The sequence below is a fragment of the Panthera pardus genome, unplaced genomic scaffold, assembly GCF_024362965.1.
Source record: "Panthera pardus isolate Hobbes unplaced genomic scaffold, ASM2436296v1 HiC_scaffold_13, whole genome shotgun sequence".
NCBI lineage: Eukaryota > Metazoa > Chordata > Mammalia > Carnivora > Felidae > Panthera > Panthera pardus.
In genome coordinates this window covers 133,724,576-133,746,086 of record NW_026526688.1, presented here as the reverse complement: position 1 = coordinate 133,746,086, position 21,511 = coordinate 133,724,576, and the positions used below count along the sequence as shown (strand labels likewise).

The 21,511-nt window shown below is 36.4% G+C and overlaps 1 protein-coding gene across 8 annotated transcripts in view; it reads left to right on the top strand.

Moving 5' to 3' along the window:
* PTPN13 (protein tyrosine phosphatase non-receptor type 13) overlaps nucleotides 1–21,511 on the top strand; it is a 227,976-nt gene that overhangs the window by 74,769 nt on the left and 131,696 nt on the right. For all 8 annotated transcript variants that reach the window (XM_053901411.1, XM_053901413.1, XM_053901412.1 and 5 more), the window contains exon 3: nucleotides 14,472–14,650. In XM_053901411.1, coding sequence (XP_053757386.1) covers nucleotides 14,472–14,650 — 179 coding nt within the window. The remainder of the gene's footprint in view (nucleotides 1–14,471; nucleotides 14,651–21,511) is intronic.

The following is a 21,511-nucleotide window of genomic DNA, read 5'->3' as shown; positions in this document are numbered from 1 at the left end:
TCATTGAAGAATAATAACCTAGAGCAACAATGTCCAATGGCAATACAATATGTCATATATATATAATTTAAAATTATCTAGGAGCCACATTTTAAAAGGTTAAAAAAGAAATAGATGAAGTTAGTTTTAATATATTTTGTTTTATCCAATATATTAAACTGTTCTAATATGTAACCAATATAAAAATATTAATAAGATATACACTTTTTTATACTAATGTAAAATCTGTTTTACACTCACAGCCCATCTGAATTCAGACTCTAAATTTCATCCAAAATATTTAGGTTTTATACAATGATTGATAAAAAAAATTTGTATACTCAAGTTGTTGTGAGCATACTTTTATTTGTTTGTTTGAAGTTTATTTACTTTTGAGAGAGAGAAAATAGGGGAGGGGCAGAGAGAGAAAATCCCATGCAGGCTCAGCATTGTCAGCAGAGAGCCCAACATAGGGCTGACTTCATGACTGTGAGATCATGACCTGAGCCTAAATCAAGAGTTGGATGCTTAAGTAAGGGAGCCACGCAGGGGCCCTGCAAGCATACTTTTTAAAGTTTCCCAGTAAATGATTAAATATTCATTTTAAAATTTAAATATAATGTAAAATTTAGTTCCTCAGTTATGCTAATCATATTTCTACTTCTTTAAAGCCGTATGTGGCTAATGGCTACTGTACTAGAATGTGCAGATAGAATTTAATGTCCTCCTAAACTTTGGTTGAAGAAACAGGTCAAAACAAAAGCATTTTCACATAAAAACTGAATATTTACCATCAACAAAACATCATTGAGGAAACTATTAAAAGATGTATCTCAGGAAGAAGGAAATGTAGCCCAAAAGGAAGAAGAATACTTCCAGAAGGAATGATAAGCAGAATAATTCATTAACTTGACAGTAACTCTAAATAGGCATTGGCTATATTAAAACATGAATAATAATGATGTCAAATTTAAAATTGTGAATAAAATAATGACATTTAGACTAGGATAGATGATAGAAGGCAAAACAGTTTAAGAGTTTGACTTATGAGAATGGTAGGTTTATTGACCATTTTTAGACCTTGCATAATCAAATATCCTTAAGATTTTGAAGGATGATCACAAAACAAAAAGAAATGTAAAACTTCCAATATGGTAGAACCACATGCATGAGAAGGGAGACAAAGCACTGAACTTCAAACTGATTTCCTGGTTTTGTAAACCTTTGCAGGAAATATAGAAAGTTCTTATGGATTAAAAGCCTTTGAGTAAATCTTTGTATAGTCTGTGCAGCTTTTAAAAGACCAAATCCTAACTAGTCTCTTTATATTACATTCCTAATTATCTACAATCATAATTTTCTTGATTAACAGGGTGTATCAGTTGTCTTGACAAGCTACATCTTGCCTTGCCTTTTTAAAGCCACAATGAACAGGTCCTTCAAGTTAAATGTGTTGGAGCCAGACAACATTACCCCATTTTCTCCCTGGAAACAAACTATAAAACATGAAATTAATATCTAGCATTCTTAAAATGAATAATGTCCCTTGCTTAACAAGTGTAACCACCCCCCACCCCCAGAAAATACACAGTCAATACACTGTTTTGATTTGAAATTTTTTTGGCTCTAGATGTGACAGACTATTTTATAAACTTAAAGTCATACAGGGCGCCTGGGTGGCTCAGTAGGTTGAGCCTCCGACTTCGGCTCAGGTAATGATCTTGTGGTCTGTGAGTTCGAGCCCCACGTCGGGCTCTGTGCTGACAGCTCAGAGCCTGGAGCCTGCTTTGGATTCTGTGTCTCCCTCTCTGCCCCTCCCCCACTCTTCGCGCGTGCTTGCTCTCTCTCTCTGTCTCTGTCTCTCTCCCTCTCTCTCAAAAATAAACAAACATTAAAAAAAAAACGCTTAAAGTCATACATTTATGAAGGAAAGTTGCTACAGATCATGCTTTCTAGCCTCATCCTAGGCTGATAAATACGATTTTACTCACCATATATATTGTTTAAATTTTATAGTTACAGGATTTTAAAAAATATATATTGAAGTATAATATATATAGTAAAGAGCGTTATTCTTTTTCTTTTTTGTAACTGGATGTTTGTACCTCTTAATCGGCTTCACAAGAACATTATTGTTAATTGTACAGCTTGATGAATTTTATGAAAGTACACACCCATGTAACAACCACCCAGATCAAGATATAGAACATTTCCAGGACCTGATAACGTCTCCCTCATGCTTTCCTAGTCAATTATTTTTTTATAATGTTTATTTATTTTTGAGAGAGAGAAGGATCATGTGCAGGGGAGGGGCAGAGAGGAAGACACAGAATCCAAAGCAGGCTCCAGGTTCCAGTGGACAGCGGAGTCCAACGCGGGGCTCAAACCCACCAACCAGGAGATCACGACCTGAGCAGAAGGGGGGATGCTTAACCGACTGAGCCGCCCAGGCGCCGCCGCCCTTTCTTTTTGAGTGTAGTTAACATACAATATTATATTAGTTTCAGGTATATAGCATGGTGATTCAACTTCTCTAAATGTTATGCTATGCTCAACACAAATGTAGCTACCACCTGTTGCCATACAACACTCTTACAATGTTATTAAGTATACTGTGCTTTTTATTCCCATGACTTACTCATTCCATAACTGGAAGCCTGTATTTCCCACTTCGCATCACTAATTTGCCCACCCTCCACCTCCCTCCCTTTTGGCAGGCATCAGTTTGGCAGGCATCAGGCAGATCATTATAGATCTGATTCTGATTTTTTGTTTCTTTATTTGTTTTTTAGTTTCCATATATGAGTGAAGTGATACGGTATGTGTCTTTCTTTTTCTGACATATTTCACTTAGCATAATACCCTCTAGGTCATGTTGTCACTAATGGCAAGATCTCATCCGTTTTGTGGCTGGGTAATATTCTGGGGTCTGTGTGTGTGTGTGTGTGTGTGTGTGTGTGTGTGTGCATGCGCGTGCGCGCCACATTTCCTTATCCATTTGTCTATCAGTGGTCACTTATGTTACTTCCATATCTTGGTTATTATAAATAATGCTACAGTAGACAGAGGAGTGCCTGTATCTTTTTGAATTAGTGTGTTCATTTTCTTTTGCTAAGTACCCAGTAGTGGAATTACTGGATCATATAGTGTTTCTATTTTTACTATTTTGAGGAACCTCCATACTATTCTCCACAGTGGCTGCACCAATTTACATTTCCACCAGTAATGCGTGGGGAGTTCCTTTTCTCCACATCATCCCAACACTTGTTATTTCTTGTATTTTTTAACTATTCTGACAGGTGCAAGATGCTATCTTGCTATAGTTTTGATTTGCATTTCCCTGCTGATTAGTGATGTTGACCATGTTTTCATTTATGTGTTGGCCATCTATATTTAGAAAATGTCTTTTCAGGTCGTCTGTCCATTTTTTAATAAGATTGTTTGGGTTTTTTTGGTGTTGAGTTGTATAATTTCTTTTTATATTTTGGATATTAACTTGTTATTGGTTATATCATTTGCAAATATCTTCTTTTCAGTAGGTTGGCTTTTAATTTGTTGACGGCTTCCTTTTCTTTTTTTTTTTTTAAATTTTTTTTTAACGTTTATTTATTTTTGAGACCGGGAGAGACAGCATGAACGGGGGAGGGTCAGAGAGAGAGGGAGACACAGAATCAGAAACAGGCTCCAGGCTCTGAGCTGTCAGCACAGAGCCTGATGCGGGGCTCGAACTCACGGACAGCGAGATCATGACCTGAGCCCAAGTCGGATGCTTAACCGACTGAGCCACCCAGGCGCCCCGATGGCTTCCTTTTCTATGCAAAACCTTTTTATTTTGATGTAGTCCCAAGAGTTTATTTTTGCTTTTGTTTCCCTTGCCTTAGAAAATATACTTAGAAAAATGTTGCTACAGCTATGTCAAAGAAATTTTTCCCTGTGTTCTCTCTAGGATTTTTATGGTTAAGATCTCAATCCATTTTGAATTTATTTTTGTGTATGGTGTAAGAAAGGTGTTTCTTCTTTTGCATGTAGCTGTCCAGTTATCCCAGCGCCATTTGTTGAGGAGAGTGTTTTCCCAATTATTATATTCTTGCCTTCTTTTTTGTATATTAATTGGGCATGTAAGTATGGGTTTATTTCTTTTCCTAGATAATTCTTGGTTACCAAGAGTAATCATTATTATGGCATGTTATTATGGCATAGATAGATTTTGCCTGAATTTAAACATCATACAAATAGAATCATACAATGTAAATTAAACTCTTTTCTATCTGATTTCTTTTAGTCAACATTTGAGATTTAACATTCTGTAACGAAGCTTTTTAAAGAAAGCATTCTACAATTAATTCTCTATTCCTGTTCTCAAATATAGAAATTAAAAAGGGGCTTTATGTCTTGTATCATTTAGTAACAGGTTAAGATTTTTACCTTCTTGGGGTGATGTGTATCAGTCATTCTTTACGTTTCCACAAGAAATGTTTCCTTTTGGAAATGGAACTGTTTACCATTCAAACATGCCTCCTTTTCCCTTTTCTCTTTGAGAAGGAAAAGTTCTTGAAAATATAAATAGGGAGGTTATATTTGAGGAGCAGCAGAGAATGGCATTAGTAAATACAAAAATATTTTTCATAAATAGCTTCAGATCATGGTTATGTGGAATCACGTCATCATAATTAAAGCCAGTTTCTCTCTGGAAAACTATATATTTCCTTCTTCTAGAAACCGAAAATATGCAGTAATCTTCATCGACCTTTTCATCCAGTTCTCCAGAGATAAAATAAATGCTAGTCACCCTTGATATTATTAGTTTTCCAGTCTTTGTATAAATTACAAGTCCTCGAAAGCAATTACAAGTTGCTGAGTCCATTCTTGAAAATGTGTAATCTTTTTTCCCCTGGTTTTATGCAGATAGCCAGAGTAGAGGAAGATGTTTTTTAGGAACTTGGAACTTTGTGTTGGGGGGAGAAAAAGTAAAACCTGCTATCTTATAATGGCCTTTCCTATAAAATTCATTTCTGTTGCTAATTCCCTCCGTTATACTTTAATTTGGCAAAATATAATGCAGCTACTGTGTGATCTACAGAGACTGTCATGAAGTTGCTGGGTGGCAGTAGAAATGCCACTGCTTCAAGAAGATTAGCACTTGGTTCCAAAATTGTTCAGCGAGCGATATAATCAAGACTTTAAATAGAGTTTACCATTCAAGATGCACATTTTTGCAACTACTTGAGTGGATTGGTGAAATAAGATACGATTGATGTATTTTTAAAAAATTTTTTTTAACGTTTATTTATTTTTTGAGACAGAGAGAGACAGAGCATGAACGGGGGAGGGTCAGAGAGAGAGGGAGACACAGAATCTGAAACAGTCTCCAGGCTCCGAGCTGTCAGCACAGAGCCCGACACGGGGCTCGAACTCACAGACCTTGAGATCATGACCTGAGCCGAAGTTGGATGCTCAACCGACTAAGCCACCCAGGCGGCCCCGATTGATGTGTTTTAAGAAAGAAACCATTTTCAAGCAAATTTGTCTTTAAGAAGTCTACAGCATGAAAGATTACATATGGAGGAAATAGTGCTGCTCTTGCCGTTTGGACCCTCCTTCAGGAAATAAAAATTGCTATTGGTCCCAGGATGTTTTGTAGGTAAAAGCTGTATGCTTAATGACACATGCATATATCAGACAGGGTAGGGGATCAGGGTGCTCACCGCAAGGCTTAAGGAGATACAACACAGATCCTGCGTTTCTAGAAAGTGTTGAAGAAGAAACAAAATGCATAGGAAGTTCATTTGTAGTTTGCTTTACTTTGGGAACAAGAAAGAAAAAAAACAAAAGTTAACTTTATTAGGTGGGTAAGGCAATTTCTTTCTAAATGCACAGTCAGTGAGATCTTCAGTTTGATGCCATTTATTCAGCTTTTTCCTTATAAATAGAAAAGAACTATTTAGGTCTCACTTCCAATCTAAAGTTATTTATGACAGCCATTCTGCCTTTCTAACACAAAATGACTTTATTATAATTTGGATAAAATAGTTACTTGTTAACGCTTTCTGATTTGCCATATCTCTACCTCACTTGTGGCATAAAGCTGAAAAAAAAATTTAAGCATTAGGGGAGAATATAAAGGTATACATACTCCTCTCATGATGTTCTTACTATCAGTTAGTTGACATAAAAATGAGGCAAGCACAAGAAGCAAGTTGATTGAGCCATGATACCATTTTACTGACTCTGTTAAGGGCAATAGTTCTCATATGTGTGTCGGATCAACTGGTATGGTTATCCGAATCCCCAGGAAGCTTTTAGAAAATACTGTGTAGAATCCTGTGCCCTGTCTCCAGAATCCACACCAAAATCCTGTGACTTAGGAGACAGGAGGCTTGTGTACTTTCTTAATTACCCCAACCCTCCTAAGGCAGATACTTCGTAAATTTGACTTTGTTTCAATATTCTGATTAACAAAACTGACACTTTCTTTGAATCATAGTTGGAAAAAAATAACTGAAAATAATAAAGATTGGAGAATAAAATAAAGATCCAGAGTAATCTCTCAGTAAATAATTTAAAGTTCCAAAGAAAACTTTAGTTTTTTTGGAGGATTTTTTTTTCATAATGAAGCTCCAAAATAACCTTTTTTTGGTGACCAGCAAAATGTAAATTGATAAATTGTGGTCATAACAGAACAGGGCAGAAGGACACCTTTAAAAGATTGCGGACCTGTAGTATAGAGTTGGAATTGTAAACAAGTTCATTTTTTTCAAGTATCGCGATTGTATTATTATGATAGCATTATACTTGATCACTAAGAAATTCATAGTTCATATCCTTAAGTCACTTACATTCTAGAAAAAAATGTGTAAAAACAGTTACAAAAGCATTTTTTTCAGTATTTTGACCTATAATTTTTGGATTTGCAGGGGCTTTTTTGTTTTTGTTTTTAATTTTTTAAAAGTTTTTGAGAGAGCATGCAGGCAAGAGAGGGACAAAGGGAGGGAGGGAGGGAGGGAGGGAGAGAGAGAGAGAGAGAGAGAGAGAGAGAGAAAATTCCAAACAGGCTCCACACTGTCAGTGCAGAGCCCAACTTGGTGCTCAATCCCACAACCCTGGGATCATGACCTGAACCAAAATCAAAAGTCAGAATTTCAGCCAACTGAGCCACCCAGGCACCCTGGGTATGCAGGTTTTATTGATGAGCATAAAGAAAGTTGGTGGAAAAGGTAAACACCAAAGAAAAATGAAAAAGTAGGAACTTAACATATGAAAAGAATGAAGTGGGCAGCTTCCTCAGAATATAAGAATGAAAGAAGATGTGATAGGAATTGCTATTTCTTTCATGCTGTTTGGATCAGGTGGCCCGGAAGTTTGCTGAAGAAGAGAGCAAATTCTTAAGACCAGTTTTCTTCTATACATATTGTCTAGCCATATATGCCCTGTTGCCTTTAATAATCATAACCAATTTAGTTTTACTAATAGATTCTCTACATACCACCTTTGTTAAAATCAGATATCACTGGTGTTTTGTTAACAAGATGCATGATTTGGAATTACCTCAAGAATCTTGCACATACATAACAAAACAAAACTACCAGAAGTCTAATTGATCAGATGCCCTACCAAGATTCCAGTGGTTGTGGTTTGGATAGGTGGCTTACATGTGTTTAGTGTTTAAAAGCAAAAAAGAAAAACAAATGTGTGTACTTGTGTGAGTAAATGTCATCATTAAGAAATAAAAATGTCTTTTTTTTTCCTCTTCTAGTGAAGAAAAGCTCATAAAAATACATCAATTAGAGGGCCTGTATGCATAATTTCATTTTATTGGCATGCTATAAAATTCTGTTACAAATAAAAATTTCTAAAACTGTATGCTGATACCATAGTTGATATGTGTACATTCAAATTAACATCATCTAATAATTCATGTCATACCTTAAGGTAATCAATTTCACATGAGTAGTTTACTCAGGAAATGCAAAGTGTATTAATTACAAATTTGGGTTTTAAAATTTTTTTTTAATGTTTATTTATTTTTGAGAGAGACAGAGACAGAATGCAAGTGGATTAGGGGCAGAGAGAGAGGGAGACACAGAAGCAGAAGCAGGCTCCAGCCAATGAGCTGTCAGCACAGAGCCTGATGCGGGGCTCAAACTCAAAAGCTGTGAGATCATGACCTGAGCTGAAGTTGGTCGCTCAATCGACTGAGCCACCCAGGCACCCCTGATTATAAAGTTTTAAACTAGGTTTCCTAAATTTGAGGTCTATGCTAACTAGGAATACCATATAATAAATGAAACATTATAGAAGGTAGATTCCCCCAAGGAACTAAAGAAAAAAATAATATTTTATGATACCTTGTACTTTAAATCATTTGTATTTCTTATGACTTCTAGGTAAGAGATGCCAAAAAATTCCTAAAAATCTAATATTTTCTATTTTTCTGAAATTTACATTACTTCTAATACAGGCACCTTCTTCTTTTGGAGAAAAAAAAGCTAATAGGTGATAGAAGATGAACTTAAAAAATTTTTTTAAATGTTTATTTGTTTTTGAGAGAGCGGGACGGTGTGAGCAAGGGAGGGGCAGAGAGCGAGGGAGACACAGAATCTGAAGCAGAATCCAGATCTGAGCTGTCAGCACAGAGCCTAACACAGGGCTTGAACCCACGAACCATGAGATCATGACCTAAGCCGAAGTCAGACGCTCAACCGACTGAGCCACCCAGGCACCCCGAGATTAACTTTAAATAGTGTCTTTTTATTAGATGTACTGTCTACATCTGATATCTTCAGAGAAAAGACTTATTAAATAATAACAGCTACCACTTTTGTGTATGTGCTGCCAACATGAGCATAACAGCTACTACTTTTGTATTGTACTTTCTGTGTGCCAGGAACAGTTCTAAGGGCTTTTTCCATGAATCCTCACAACAACCTTACCTACCTGAAGAAGTTGAGGCACAGAGAGGCTAGGAAACTTATTTAAGATCACAGTATAAGTTGTAAAGGTCAAACCTAAAATATTAACCTAGGGATTCCGGCTTCAGTCCAAACTCCTAACCATTATACCATACTTCTGCTCTTAAATAAGACTACATCCTAAATTAACAGTCAGATACTAAAAGGAATGATATGAAGCTGACAGCTGTCTGGTATGTTTCTAAGTCTCCTGGTTGAGTTTAGAGATTTTGATGATTAGCAAAGTCTGGGACCTATTGCACCAGAATATAAATTCTTGAGGACCAAAGGTTTGTAGGCATTTATTAAAAGAAAATATACGTGATGTAAACATTAATGTCTTTGAAGACACTATCATTATTAATGTACACTATATAGATGTCTTAATTCCCATTATTTACACAATTTGTTCAAAACGGGATTGCTGTTCTATTCTGATTCATATTAGAAAAACTGAAGTTTTGGGGCGCCTGGGTGGCTCAGTCGGTTGAGCGTCCGACTTTGGCTCAGGTCATGATCTCACAGCTCATGAGAGTTCGAGCCCCGCGTCAGGCTCTGTTCTGACAGCTCAGACCTTGGAGCCTGCTTCTGCTTCTGTGTTTCCCTCTCTCTCTGCCCCTAACCTATTCGCATTCTGTCTCTGTCTCTCTCAAAAATAAATAAACATTAAAAAAAAATTTTTTTTTTTAAAACTGAAGTTTTAAAAAAGTAGTAACAAAATTTATGAGGTATCAAATTTTTAACTGGGAATTGATCTATAGGATAGACTGTAATTCACAGTAAATCTTAAATAATTTATCACAAAGTTTTACTAATCAAGAAAATGTTGAAACATTCTAAACCAATTATTTTTTTCTGTTTGTGCATTGTTATACCAGATGATATATCTAACAATGTCTATATTTGTATGCACATATGAACTGAATTTTTTAGAGAATTCTGTTTTATAGAATGAGTTCGTGAAATTCTTCGGAGTTTGGAACAGTGACCTCTGCATAGATTTTTGCCAATCACTCTAACAGAACATATAGAAGTAGGACTACAATTTCTGTATATATATTTAAATAGGGAAAGGGATTTTTCAGGTCAAAATAATGTTGTTGTTCTAAGTCTTTAGATGATTTCCTGATACTTTTATTTAGTTCTGTTATCGTTTGTGTTACCAGTTATGATCATTTCCCTCTTAATGCCATAATTGAAAGGCCAAAAAATAAAATGAAGGGGACAATAGAAAGTAAGCTCCCGCAGGAGGAAAAAAAAAGCGTGGATATGGGTCTTAGTTTAAGGGAACGTCAGAAAGAAGCTCTAAGTAAGATGCTTCTTTGCATATCAGATTTTTGCTTATTTCTAACTTTGCCTCTAGCTGCTTGAAATTCTGTTTAAGCAACTTTTTCTGTGGAATGTTGGTAAAAATCTATAAATAGAATCATTTGACTCCTGGAATCAGTTCACATCAGATTTACTGTTTCATAATAATAGCATTCTTGAGGATAATCATCACACAACTAAAACACTGTAGGACATCAAATTACAAGCTTCTGGAATTCCATTTTTAAATATTCTTTTGTTAGCATTCTGTGAAGGATTCTGAATGCATTTGCTTTAAATTCTTTCCTTGTAGTTAGACCAGGACAGTGAATTACACTCATTTGAACCAGTACCCTACCTCTCCTCACTTGTGGGTTTGCATGTGTGTATGTTTTGGGTATTTGACAACAATGTAGTGTGTTGTTGCAGCTGCTTTAGTTTTATTACAAGACATTTAAAAAACACATTTGAAAACAATGAAAATACTCCGTGTCATTCCTTTATGTGTGTGTGTTTTCTAACAAGCAAAAATATGACCAACCTTAGTAATTCTGTTTCTCACTGCTCTCTACCATTTCTCTGCCCAAAGTTCTTGCTGTTCCTTGTACAGACTTAATAATTTCCTGGCCACGTGTCTTTACTTTGGCTGTTTCTTTTCCTTGGAATCTCCCCCTTAACCATGGTCAAATCTTACTCATTAAACAGCCACATATAAAACAAAGAAATTAATTCTTTCTTCATTGTAGTTAGAGTAATTATGCTGCCTCTAATACTCGCTTTGTATTCTTTTTTTCTCAGATACCTCATGCTTTCTCTCTGTAATACTGTGGACTCTTGAGCAAATGACTTGTCATGTTGAGAAGATTATGTTTAAATGTGAATAGTGTTTATAATAATGGCATACTTTACATAAACACAAACCTGTTGTACAAAGTACAATTTGAAAAATAAAGTTCTTGTCATAGTAACAGTAGTTTTGCTGACCTTGGTTGTGCTCATAAATAAATCTCTTGGGGCGCCTGGGTGGCGCAGTCGGTTAAGTGTCCGACTTCAGCCAGGTCACGATCTCGCGGTCCGTGAGTTCGAGCCCCGCGTCAGGCTCTGGGCTGATGGCTCGGAGCCTGGAGCCTGTTTCCGATTCTGTGTCTCCCTCTCTCTCTGCCCCTCCCCCGTTCATGCTCTGTCTCTCTCTGTCCCAAAAATAAATAAAAAATAAAAAAAATAAAAAAAATAAAAATAAATAAATAAATCTCTTAATTTCAGACTGTTAAGCGATTATGGATTGCTTTCACCTTTTACAGTTTCTATACTGTGCTACCCTGTCAAGGATAGGGTTAGTCTGTGGCCTGGGATGAGGAGGAGAGTAGCAAACTCTTTTGGGTCTAAGTGGACACCAGTATCCAGTATGGCAGGACAGAACATAGCCTTTAGATTTCCGAGTGGCATTTATGCCTCTTGAGTTAGCTGTGATGTCCAATTATTTACAAATTCAAGTGGTAATAGATATACTAGAAATCATAATTCTATCCCCCAAATAAGGCTGACAGGAATTAGATATGAGAGTTAGAATCCCAGCTTCTTCTCTTAGCTTTAGGATTAGAAACTGGGCAGCTGTTTGGAAAGACTAACAAAAAGAATTATTTAAAATAGTGAAGTGGAGATTGGGAGTGATGAGTGAAAGAAGTGTGAGAGGGAGATTACAATACCATGCTTGCACAGATGCCCAAGAGAAGAACAACCTGTAGAAAAAAGACTGACAAGGGGCAGTCAGTCTTAATGTTGAAGTACCCCAGGGTACAATCCTTGTCCTTGATTTCTTTTCTATCTCAACTCATTTTTTGGTGAGTTTACCCAATCACAAGACGTTAAATACTGTCTAGTAGGCCAGTGACTCCCCAAATGTATGTCCAGTTCAGACCTTTTTCCCAGTTCCAAATCCAGCTGCCTACTTGATACAGATCTAGTAGATACTAAATGTAGCAGATCCCATTCCAACCACCATCTTGCAAGCCCTACCTCAGCAACCTGTGCCATCCTGTATCTTCTCTACCTCAGTTGATGACCCTCCATCTTTCCCATTACTAAGACCAAAATCTAGGAGTCATCCTGATTCTTCTCTTCCTCTTGCTTCACATCCAGTTTGTCAGGAAATTCTGTTGTCACTCCCTTTAAAATACATTCAGGTTTTAACAGGTTCTCCACCACTCCTACTGTTACTAAGATGGTTCTAGGCCATCAGTATCTCATATCAGATATTAGTGAATTGCCTTCCTTACTGGTCTCCTAGTGTTTGTTCCCTTTTATTGCTAATTTGAAAGGAATTGGTTGTGGACTGTTTTATAAATATCTGTGACATGGGAAATACCAGTATTTCAGATAGCATCATTTGGCAAAGAAAATATTGTTCTGCCTTGTTTGAGTTCTCTTTAGTTTGATTGTGTAATATTTGTGCATGAAATACCCAAGAAGAAGCATTTAACAGAAAATGTGTAAAGTGGCTGTGAAAGACAACAATATACCTAGGTTTACCAGCTGCAATGATTCATTAAAACATACGTTACCTTAAGAATTGTGAGCCGTGTTTTTAGCGGTCTGATATGTGATTGGGTAGGACTGTAAGGATCATTGGTCTGTAACTCAGCTTTGGTGCAACGTAAGATGTGCTGACTGATCAAAGGATACGTTCAAACACACTTTTCTCCCTTGACACAGTTATTAAAGACATGTTTCAGATTCATGAAAAATGCAGGAGAACATATAGTTGTCCTTTTAGTCTTCAAAAAAAGAATGAATTTTAATAGTTTACTTTTTATTTCATTTTATTCTGATGGTCAGAATCTTGACCATAGGTAGAGGTTTAAAAGTCAGAAAGGATGGATGATTCAGTTCTAATAAAAGTTGTTTTCAGGAAAGAATAGGTACTATAGGATGTTTAACAAACTGTGCCATAAACTCTGGCAATTTCTTATGATTTGACTTAGATATCAGTACAACCTGTTCAGATTGCATAATAGCGGCATTGGCAGTCACAGGTCTTTTGTGACTTTATAGCAGTTTCTTGAGTCTGTGATCCAGTTCACATAGCAGTTACCTTAAAACTTATATTAAATTCCTTTTGAAATGGGAGGACAAAATAAAATTCCATCTAATAAGTATATTTTGTTGAGCCTAATGTATACCTTTACTTATGGGAGAAGGCCTGCTAAAATCTAAGGAATTTTTTTTTCAAAAGATTTTTTAATTTTTTTCTTTATTTTGGAGAGAGAAAGAGTGTAAGCGGGGGGGGGGGGGGAGGCAGAGAGAGAGAGAGAGAGAGAGAGAAAGAATCTTAAGCAGGCTCCCCACTCAGTGTGGAGCCCGATGCGAGGCTTGATCCCAAGATCCTGGGATCATGACCTGAGCCAAAACCAAGAATCAGACGCCCAACTGACTGAGCCACCCAGGTGCCCCTAAGGAATTTTTTTTAATGCTTTTAAACATGAGCTCTTAGGCACCACACAGGCAAGCATTGAAACAAAAAATTGTTAGAGACCCCAATGATCACATTTGCTAGTACAGAAGCTGCCTGAAGTTCTAGTGAAATGAACAAACACAAACAAAACAAAAATTAGAATTCAGACAAATACATATTTTGTTGCAAAACAAGAGACTTTCATATAGTTGAGACTTTGCTAATTCCAAATCTGATGAATGGTCAAAGAAATTATTTTTTATGTTTGACAACACTATAGTCTAAATCAGGAAATCTTACTTAGCATAGGGTCCATAAAAGGGCTATAGGGAGATCCATGAATCTCTTTTGTGTACAGATTTATATTTTTTATCCATTTCCATGAAAAAGAGACCATACTTTTCACCAGATCCTCAAAAGAATCCATGAACCCCCCCAAAGTTTAAGAACTACTTGATCCTTGTGCACATTTGTATCACTGCGGTAAAGTTTTTGAACCACATTTAATTCTCATGACTGACAGTGAAAATCTGTATTTCTACTTTCTAAGGTTTACCATCTAAGTTTTAAAAGATTAAGTCCAACCAAGGTGGTGTTGCTGGTAATGCTAGTAGCAGCAGATACGTGAAACCCACTCTGTTTGTAGCATATTGATTTGGTGTTTGTCACTGCACTTGGACACAATATGCATAGGCTGGGATAGTCATTTAAATGATCTATACTTTGATTATAATTTTAAGCAGTTTTTTTTTTTTTTCTTTTTATTCTATGTGGTTACAAACCAGTAAGCGTGGCTGATCCTGCTGCCCTTGGTTTCATCATTTCTCCATGGTCTCTGCTGTTGCTGCCATCTGGTAGTGTGTCCTTTACAGATGAAAATATTTCCAATCAGGATCTTCGCGCATTCACCGCACCAGAAGTTCTTCAAAATCAATCACTAACTTCTCTCTCGGATGTTGAAAAGGTAACTGTTAAGTGTTTTTAGCTTGGTTTTGTTTTTTTATTTTGGGTGGGGGTAGGAAAAGTAAAAGACCCTGGGCTACCCTCCCTCCACCCTCTGAAAAAGAGCCACTGAATTTTAAATGATCATGTATTCCAAGAAGTGCGTATTTATTTTGTGTGAGAATAGTTTTATAAAAATTTATGGATCTAAGAAACAATATTTTTTATTAGTAAGGTGAGCCATTATTAAGTCATGTTTAAAAATACTAAATGCCTGCTGTGTTTAAAGCACTGTATTTGTGAGGAAGATGCAAAAATAACTAGAGAATTGATCCTGATCAATGTGTATAGAACAACCTGTAATATACGGATTAAAATAAATATACGGGGTAGACTATTTTAGAATGTTGGAAGAGGAGCAGTTAATTTTTAGCTTAGAATGATATCACAGGAAAGGTAGCATTTGTGTTGGGCTATGAAGAATGAGTAGAATTTAGAAAAGTAAAAATAAGTAGATGTGAACGTTCCACTCAAGGTTGTTGGTATATGCAATGATAAGAGATAAAAAATTGTCCACTATGATAAGGGAATGTTTGGTTAGACTAGCTAGGCTAGAGCATTAGGTACCTGGAAGCCTGTGGTTAAAGAGAAGGAGACTATTAAATCAGAATAAAGAAGACTTTGAATACCAGTACTTGAGACTTTCTTCTGAGGCATATTTTCAGGAGAGTGATTATGATGTGACTTGTGATTTTAGAGGGGAAGTTTGACAAAAGTGTGGATAACTAGATAAGATGAAAGATTATATAGGGATTGTATTAGATAGGAATATATACAATATACAAAGTCTATACTACACACATCTATACACACATAACAAAATGTATAGGAATTGTGTAGAAATCTAATAAGGGACTTTTAATAATCTGGGGAAAGAGCTGAAAATCATGTGATGCCTTGGGAATATAAAGGCATGGATAAAAGGGATACAATGGAAGCAAAGCTCACAGTTTGACAATTCATTTGATGGAAGAATTAAGGAAAAGTTCATGATGGAAATATCCAGTCTGAGGATGGCAATAGCATTGACATCAGATCTCATTTCATTGTCAAGGCTATGAAAAAATTTATATATATATATATATTATATAGCAGGTTGCGATAATTTAGATATGGAACTCTGGAGAATTAAGAACTGGGTATGAATATTATTTCCCTTACATTATTCCACATAAGTGTAAAAACTAACATAATAATTTCCTGGTAGTAAAACCTAAAAGTTTGTGCATTTTTTTTTAATGTTTATTTATTTTTGAGAGAGAGACAGAATGCGAGTGGGTTAGGGGCAGACAGAGAGGGAGACAGAATCCGAAACAGGCTCCAGGCTGCGAGCTGTCAGCACAGAGCCCGACGCGGGGCTTGAGCTCACAAGCCGCTAGATCATGACCTGAGCTGAAGTCGGCCGCTCAACCGACTGAGCCACCCAGGCGCCCCAAAAAGTTTGTGCATTTAAAATTTTGATATACATTGCCTAATTTCCATGTAAAAGGAATTGTACTAATTTATCCTTCCATCCTATCACTGTCAGTGAACGTTTCCCTTTTCAGAGAGGGAGAGAGAGAAGGAAAGAGGAGGAGAAAGCGTGTGTATTTGTGTATGTGTGTGTGCGTGCATACATGTGTATTGATTAAGCTAGAAGAAGGCATCTTGATTTGAGCCATTGTGTTTCTAAAAGAAGACTAAATAGAATTGGTAGAAAATCCAGGTTTATCTACCCAGTTTATCTACTCCATGAACTGCTTAAGAATTTTGGGAGTGTTGGTCATTGTTATAGATCATGAGAGTATTCAAATGTACTGGTAGTGTTTTATTAAGCTGGATAGCACATATATAGTTATTTACTGTTATTATTTAAATAGCATGCATTCATTCTGTACATTCTGTATGTGTGGTTCATTTAATAATAAACTTTTAAAAGATAGAAGGTAATTAGAACATTGGAAATAGGCATAGTGTGTGTGCAAATTATTTAACACTTGATATCTCTAGATCTTAATTGAACTCCAGGATATCTACAAACCAGTGAAATGGCAAACTAAGTTTTGCATGTTTGAGCATGTTCAGAGAAGGGTGTCCATAACTTTATCAGTCTCTCAAGTGGATCTGGTGACCTCTGCAATAGAGTAAAACCATGGATGTCTTAGTTTTGAAAACTTCTACTGAATTATAATAGGATTTTTTCAAATTATGAAAAGTTTTGCACAGTGGTTTATGAATTCTTTCTGGAAGGCATTTAAAATCCACAATAGAAGAAAAAAGTGCTTAGTAAAACTTTTAGGTGCACAAGTGCCTTTCTAATTTGCATAAGGCTTTCCCATTTTGCCCTGTGATGTCAGGATACCCAAACAAGTAAACTGCCTTGTGTTTAGGTTAAATTGTTAGAGCACATGGTTGAGAAAGTGATTGAAGCCTGCCTCTTAACTAGACTAAGTTTTAGGAGCCAGAGCTGAGATGGGATGGGTGTGGTATTGTTGCCATTACTGTGGTAAAGTAAAGTTGATTTATTTGTGAATCTAATGGGAACTTCTGTTTACCTCATCTCATGCCTTAAAAGCTCCAGTGCAATTCTAAGTATGAAGAAAATCAAAGACAAGTTTTTTGATCCCATTCCTGTTTGCAATATAAGTATAAAGCAAAGATCAGAGGAGTAGTCTTATATTCTAGTATTCTTTTTGGGGAGTGGAGCAAAAGGAATTACATTTATTTGACCACTAATGGCCAATAAATTCATGGAAACTTACTAATTTCACATTGTGGTGTGAAAATTAAAATTAAAAAGCACTATTCTAGTATTATGATTTTAATGGGGCAGGGGTGTACTGAAAAAGAGGACGGTAACTGCATTTCACAACTTTTATGAGTTAAGGATATGTCATTAACTAGTATGCAATACATTCTTGCTATTGATAGTATATATCAATATTTTTTTAAATAATACTCGATGCCTAGCACAGTATTGTGAATAACAATGAGTATTTGGTAAGATCTTGATGCATAAAAATGTTTTCTTCATTCAATGGAACTTGTTTTGTAAACTGTATATGTACAGCTGTATGAAAAAATTTACCTCAACTACCAGCTCTATAAATAGGCACTTTCATTTATTTGCCTTAAAGTTTTACTTTTCAAGATAACATGCCTCTTTAAAAACTCGACAGGTTTATACAGGTCACACTAAGATTTTTGATCCTCTGGCTTTTCTGTCTTACTGGTAATTGTTCACTTCCTGCTTGCATGGTACATGCTGTGCTTAATTTGGCAGTTCTTTTGAAATCAATTTGATGAGATTGGAACCTGAGACAAATTCTTGTTGTGATTTGTCTTCAAGAATATTGATATACTCCAGGGATTTGTACTATATCCCTGATAAACTAAAGGAATCTTAGTTTAAGTGTTTATTGCCACTAATTTGTAATCTAAATATCAGGAATTGTGGCCCCTATCATCTCTGTTCTTCTTGAAAATCAAGGGTCATCTTTATAAGAACAATACTGGAAATTTGCTTCTCTAACCTTAGCAGAAGCTTCAACTGAACTTGTCAAAAAAGACCAGGGGCGCCTGGCTGGCTCAGTTGGTGGACTGTGTGACTTTTGATCGAGCCCCACATTTGGTAGAGATTACTTAAAAATAAAATCTTTAGGAGTGCCTGGATGGCTCAGTAGGTTAAGCATCCAAATCTTGATTTCAGCTCAGGTCATGATCTCACAGTTTGTGGGATTGAGCCAGCATTGAGCTCTGCACTGACAGCACAGAACTTGCTTGGAATTCTCTCTCTTCTCTGTCTCTGCCCCTCCCCCTGCCCATGCACGTGTTCTTACTCTCTCTCTCAAAATAAATAAACATTAAAAATTAATTAATTAAATCTTAAAAAAAAAAAGACCGAATATCTTTACCCCCATTATACTATACTTACTCCATATTAAATCTTATTAATGCATCCTTTCTCCCCTCCTTCTCCTTTGTTTATTCATTCACCCATAAATTTGATAAGTATACTTATTATATGACAGGCACTATGCAGATCACTAAAGAAGAAACTCCAGGACTGTCTAGTACCAGAGTCCAATATGCAGTAACACAATTAGATTGAAAACTTTAAATACTGGGGTTGTGGAGATGTCTACCTCACACCTACTAGGATGGCAACTATCAAAAGAACAGAAAATAGTGTTAATCAAGGATGCAGAGAAATTGGAAGCTTTGTGCACTGTTTTTAGAAATGTAAAATGATGCAACCAATATGGAAAATAGTACAGAGTTTCCTGTGTGATTACTGTGTAATCCAATAATCTCACCTCTAGGTACATATCCAAAAGAATTCAAAGCAAGATCTTGAAGAGATATTTGCATATCCATGTTTATTGCAGCTGTATTCTTAATACCCAAGAAGTTGAAGCAACTCAAATGTCCATTGATGGATGAATGGATAAAGAAAATGTGGCACGGGTAAATGTGGCAGGGGTAACTCAGTCGTTTAAGCATCCGTCTTCGATTCAGGTCATGATCTTGTGGTTCATGAGTTCAAGACCCACATCGGATTCTGCTGACAGCTCAGAGCCTGGAGCCTGCTTCAGATTCCATGTCTCCCCCTGTCTCTTTCCCTCCACCACTCACGCTCTGTCTCTCTCTCAAAGATGAACATTAAAAAAAAAAAAAAAATGTGGCATATACATCCAATGGAGTATTATGCAGCTTTTAAAAAGAAGGAAATCCTGTCACATGCTGCAACATGGGTGACCCTTTGGACATTATGCTAAACAAATAAGCCAATCACAAAAAGACAAATACTCTCTGATTATACTCATGTTACATATATAAACTAGTCAAACCTTAGAAACAGAAAGTAGAAATGTAGTTACCCAAGGCTGGTGAGTGGCTGAAGGAGGAATTTATGTTTAGTATATACAGAGTTTCAGTTTTACAAGATAAAAAACTTTGAGAGATCTGGTATACAACAAAGTGAATATGCTAACACTGCTGAACTGTACACTTAAAAATGATTAAAATGGTAAATTTAATGTTATATTTTGTACCACAATTTTTTTAAAGAGTCAAATGCTATGGTTGTGATAGGTACAGAGCTCTATACAAATTTAGTTCTTTTTATTTTTTTTAATTTTTTTTTTTTTTTTACTGTTTTTATTTATTTTTGAGGCAGAGAGAGACAGAGCATGAGCGGGGGAGGGGCAGAGACAGAGGGAGACACAGAATCGGAAGCGGGCTCCAGGCTCTGACCTGTCAGCACAGAGCCCGGCGCGGGGCTCCAACTCACAGAGTGTGAGATCATGACCTGAGCTGAAGTCGGACGCTCAACCGACTGAGCCACCCAAGCGCCCCTAAATTTAGTTCTTTTTAAAGTATCATCACCTCTGCTAAGTGAAATAAGCCATACAGAGAAAGACAGATACCATATGGTTTCACTCTTATGTGGATCCTGAGAAACTTAACAGAAACCCATGGGGGAGGGGAAGAAAAAAAAAAAAAAAAAAGAGGTTAGAGTGGGAGAGAGCCAAAGCATAAGAGACTGTTAAGAACTGAGAACAAACTGAGGGTTGATGGGGGGTGGGAGGGGGGGGTGGGTGGGTGATGGGTATTGAGGAGGGCACCTTTTGGGATGAGCACTGGGTGTTGTATGGAAACCAATTTGACAATAGATTTCATATATTAAATAAAAAAAAAATTCTCTGAAAAAAAAAAAAATAAAGTATCATCACCTCAATATACCATGTTCCACTAGCTAATAAACTAATCTCTGGTAATATGTTATTCAGAGCTAATGGCATTATGTGGTACTCTTGTCAGGTAATATAGTTTCATCATATTGGTCTTTTAGTATATAGGGTCTTATATACTTGAATAATTCTTATGATGGAAACTTAAACCATGAAAGAGAGACACAGGAGACCAAAATAGACCCTGAAATATCCCATTTCAGCAGATTCCTGAGGCCAGTCTATAATGAGTGGGTCTCCTCCAGATACTCATGGTCTGTAGTGTATATAAACTAATGTTTCAAGCCCTACAATAGCTTAGAGTAAACTAAGTTGTCAGATAGGTTAAGATAGTAGTATATATCAGAAACTAGCTGAATGTACTTCTCAAATATCTAAAGTGTGGTGAGATGTAGAAGGTAATGGGTGAGGGGAACAGGTTAATTTTAAAACTAGAAAATGCCAACCTGCTGATTTGAGATTTCAAAATAATTGGGGGCGGGGGGGAGGTACCCCCTCCCAGGAAGTACAGAAAGAACAGAAGAGTTATGACCAAGTAAATTTTTACAATTGTTTTATACATTGGGATCCTAACCCATGATACCCTTCAAAGTCAAAGGAATGGATTTAGGAGGCCATTAAAATTTTTTTAATTATATGCCAAGAAAATATGAATACATGTATTTTTCTGGATAGAGGGCTCTTGGCTTTTATCAGATTCTTGTTTATTTTTATTTATTTTTTTATATGAAATTTATTGTCAAATTGGTTTCCTCTTTTTTAAAGGCTAAACATCCATGACTATCTGCTGCTAGCTCCCAAACTTATGTATTTTTTTTTTTTTAATGCTTATTCATTTTTTCAGAGACAGAGCATGAGCAGGGGAGGGGCAGAGATAGAGGGAGACACAGAATCTGAAGCAGGCTCCAGGCTCTGAGCTGTTAGCATAGAGCCTGATGCAGGTCTTGAACCCACAGACCGCAAGATCATGACCCGAGCCAATATCGAACACCCAACCAACTGAGCCACCCAGGCACCCCTCAAGTTTATATATCTTTAACACAAAGCTCTTTAATTTAAATATACAGCCACATGTTAGATATATTCACCAG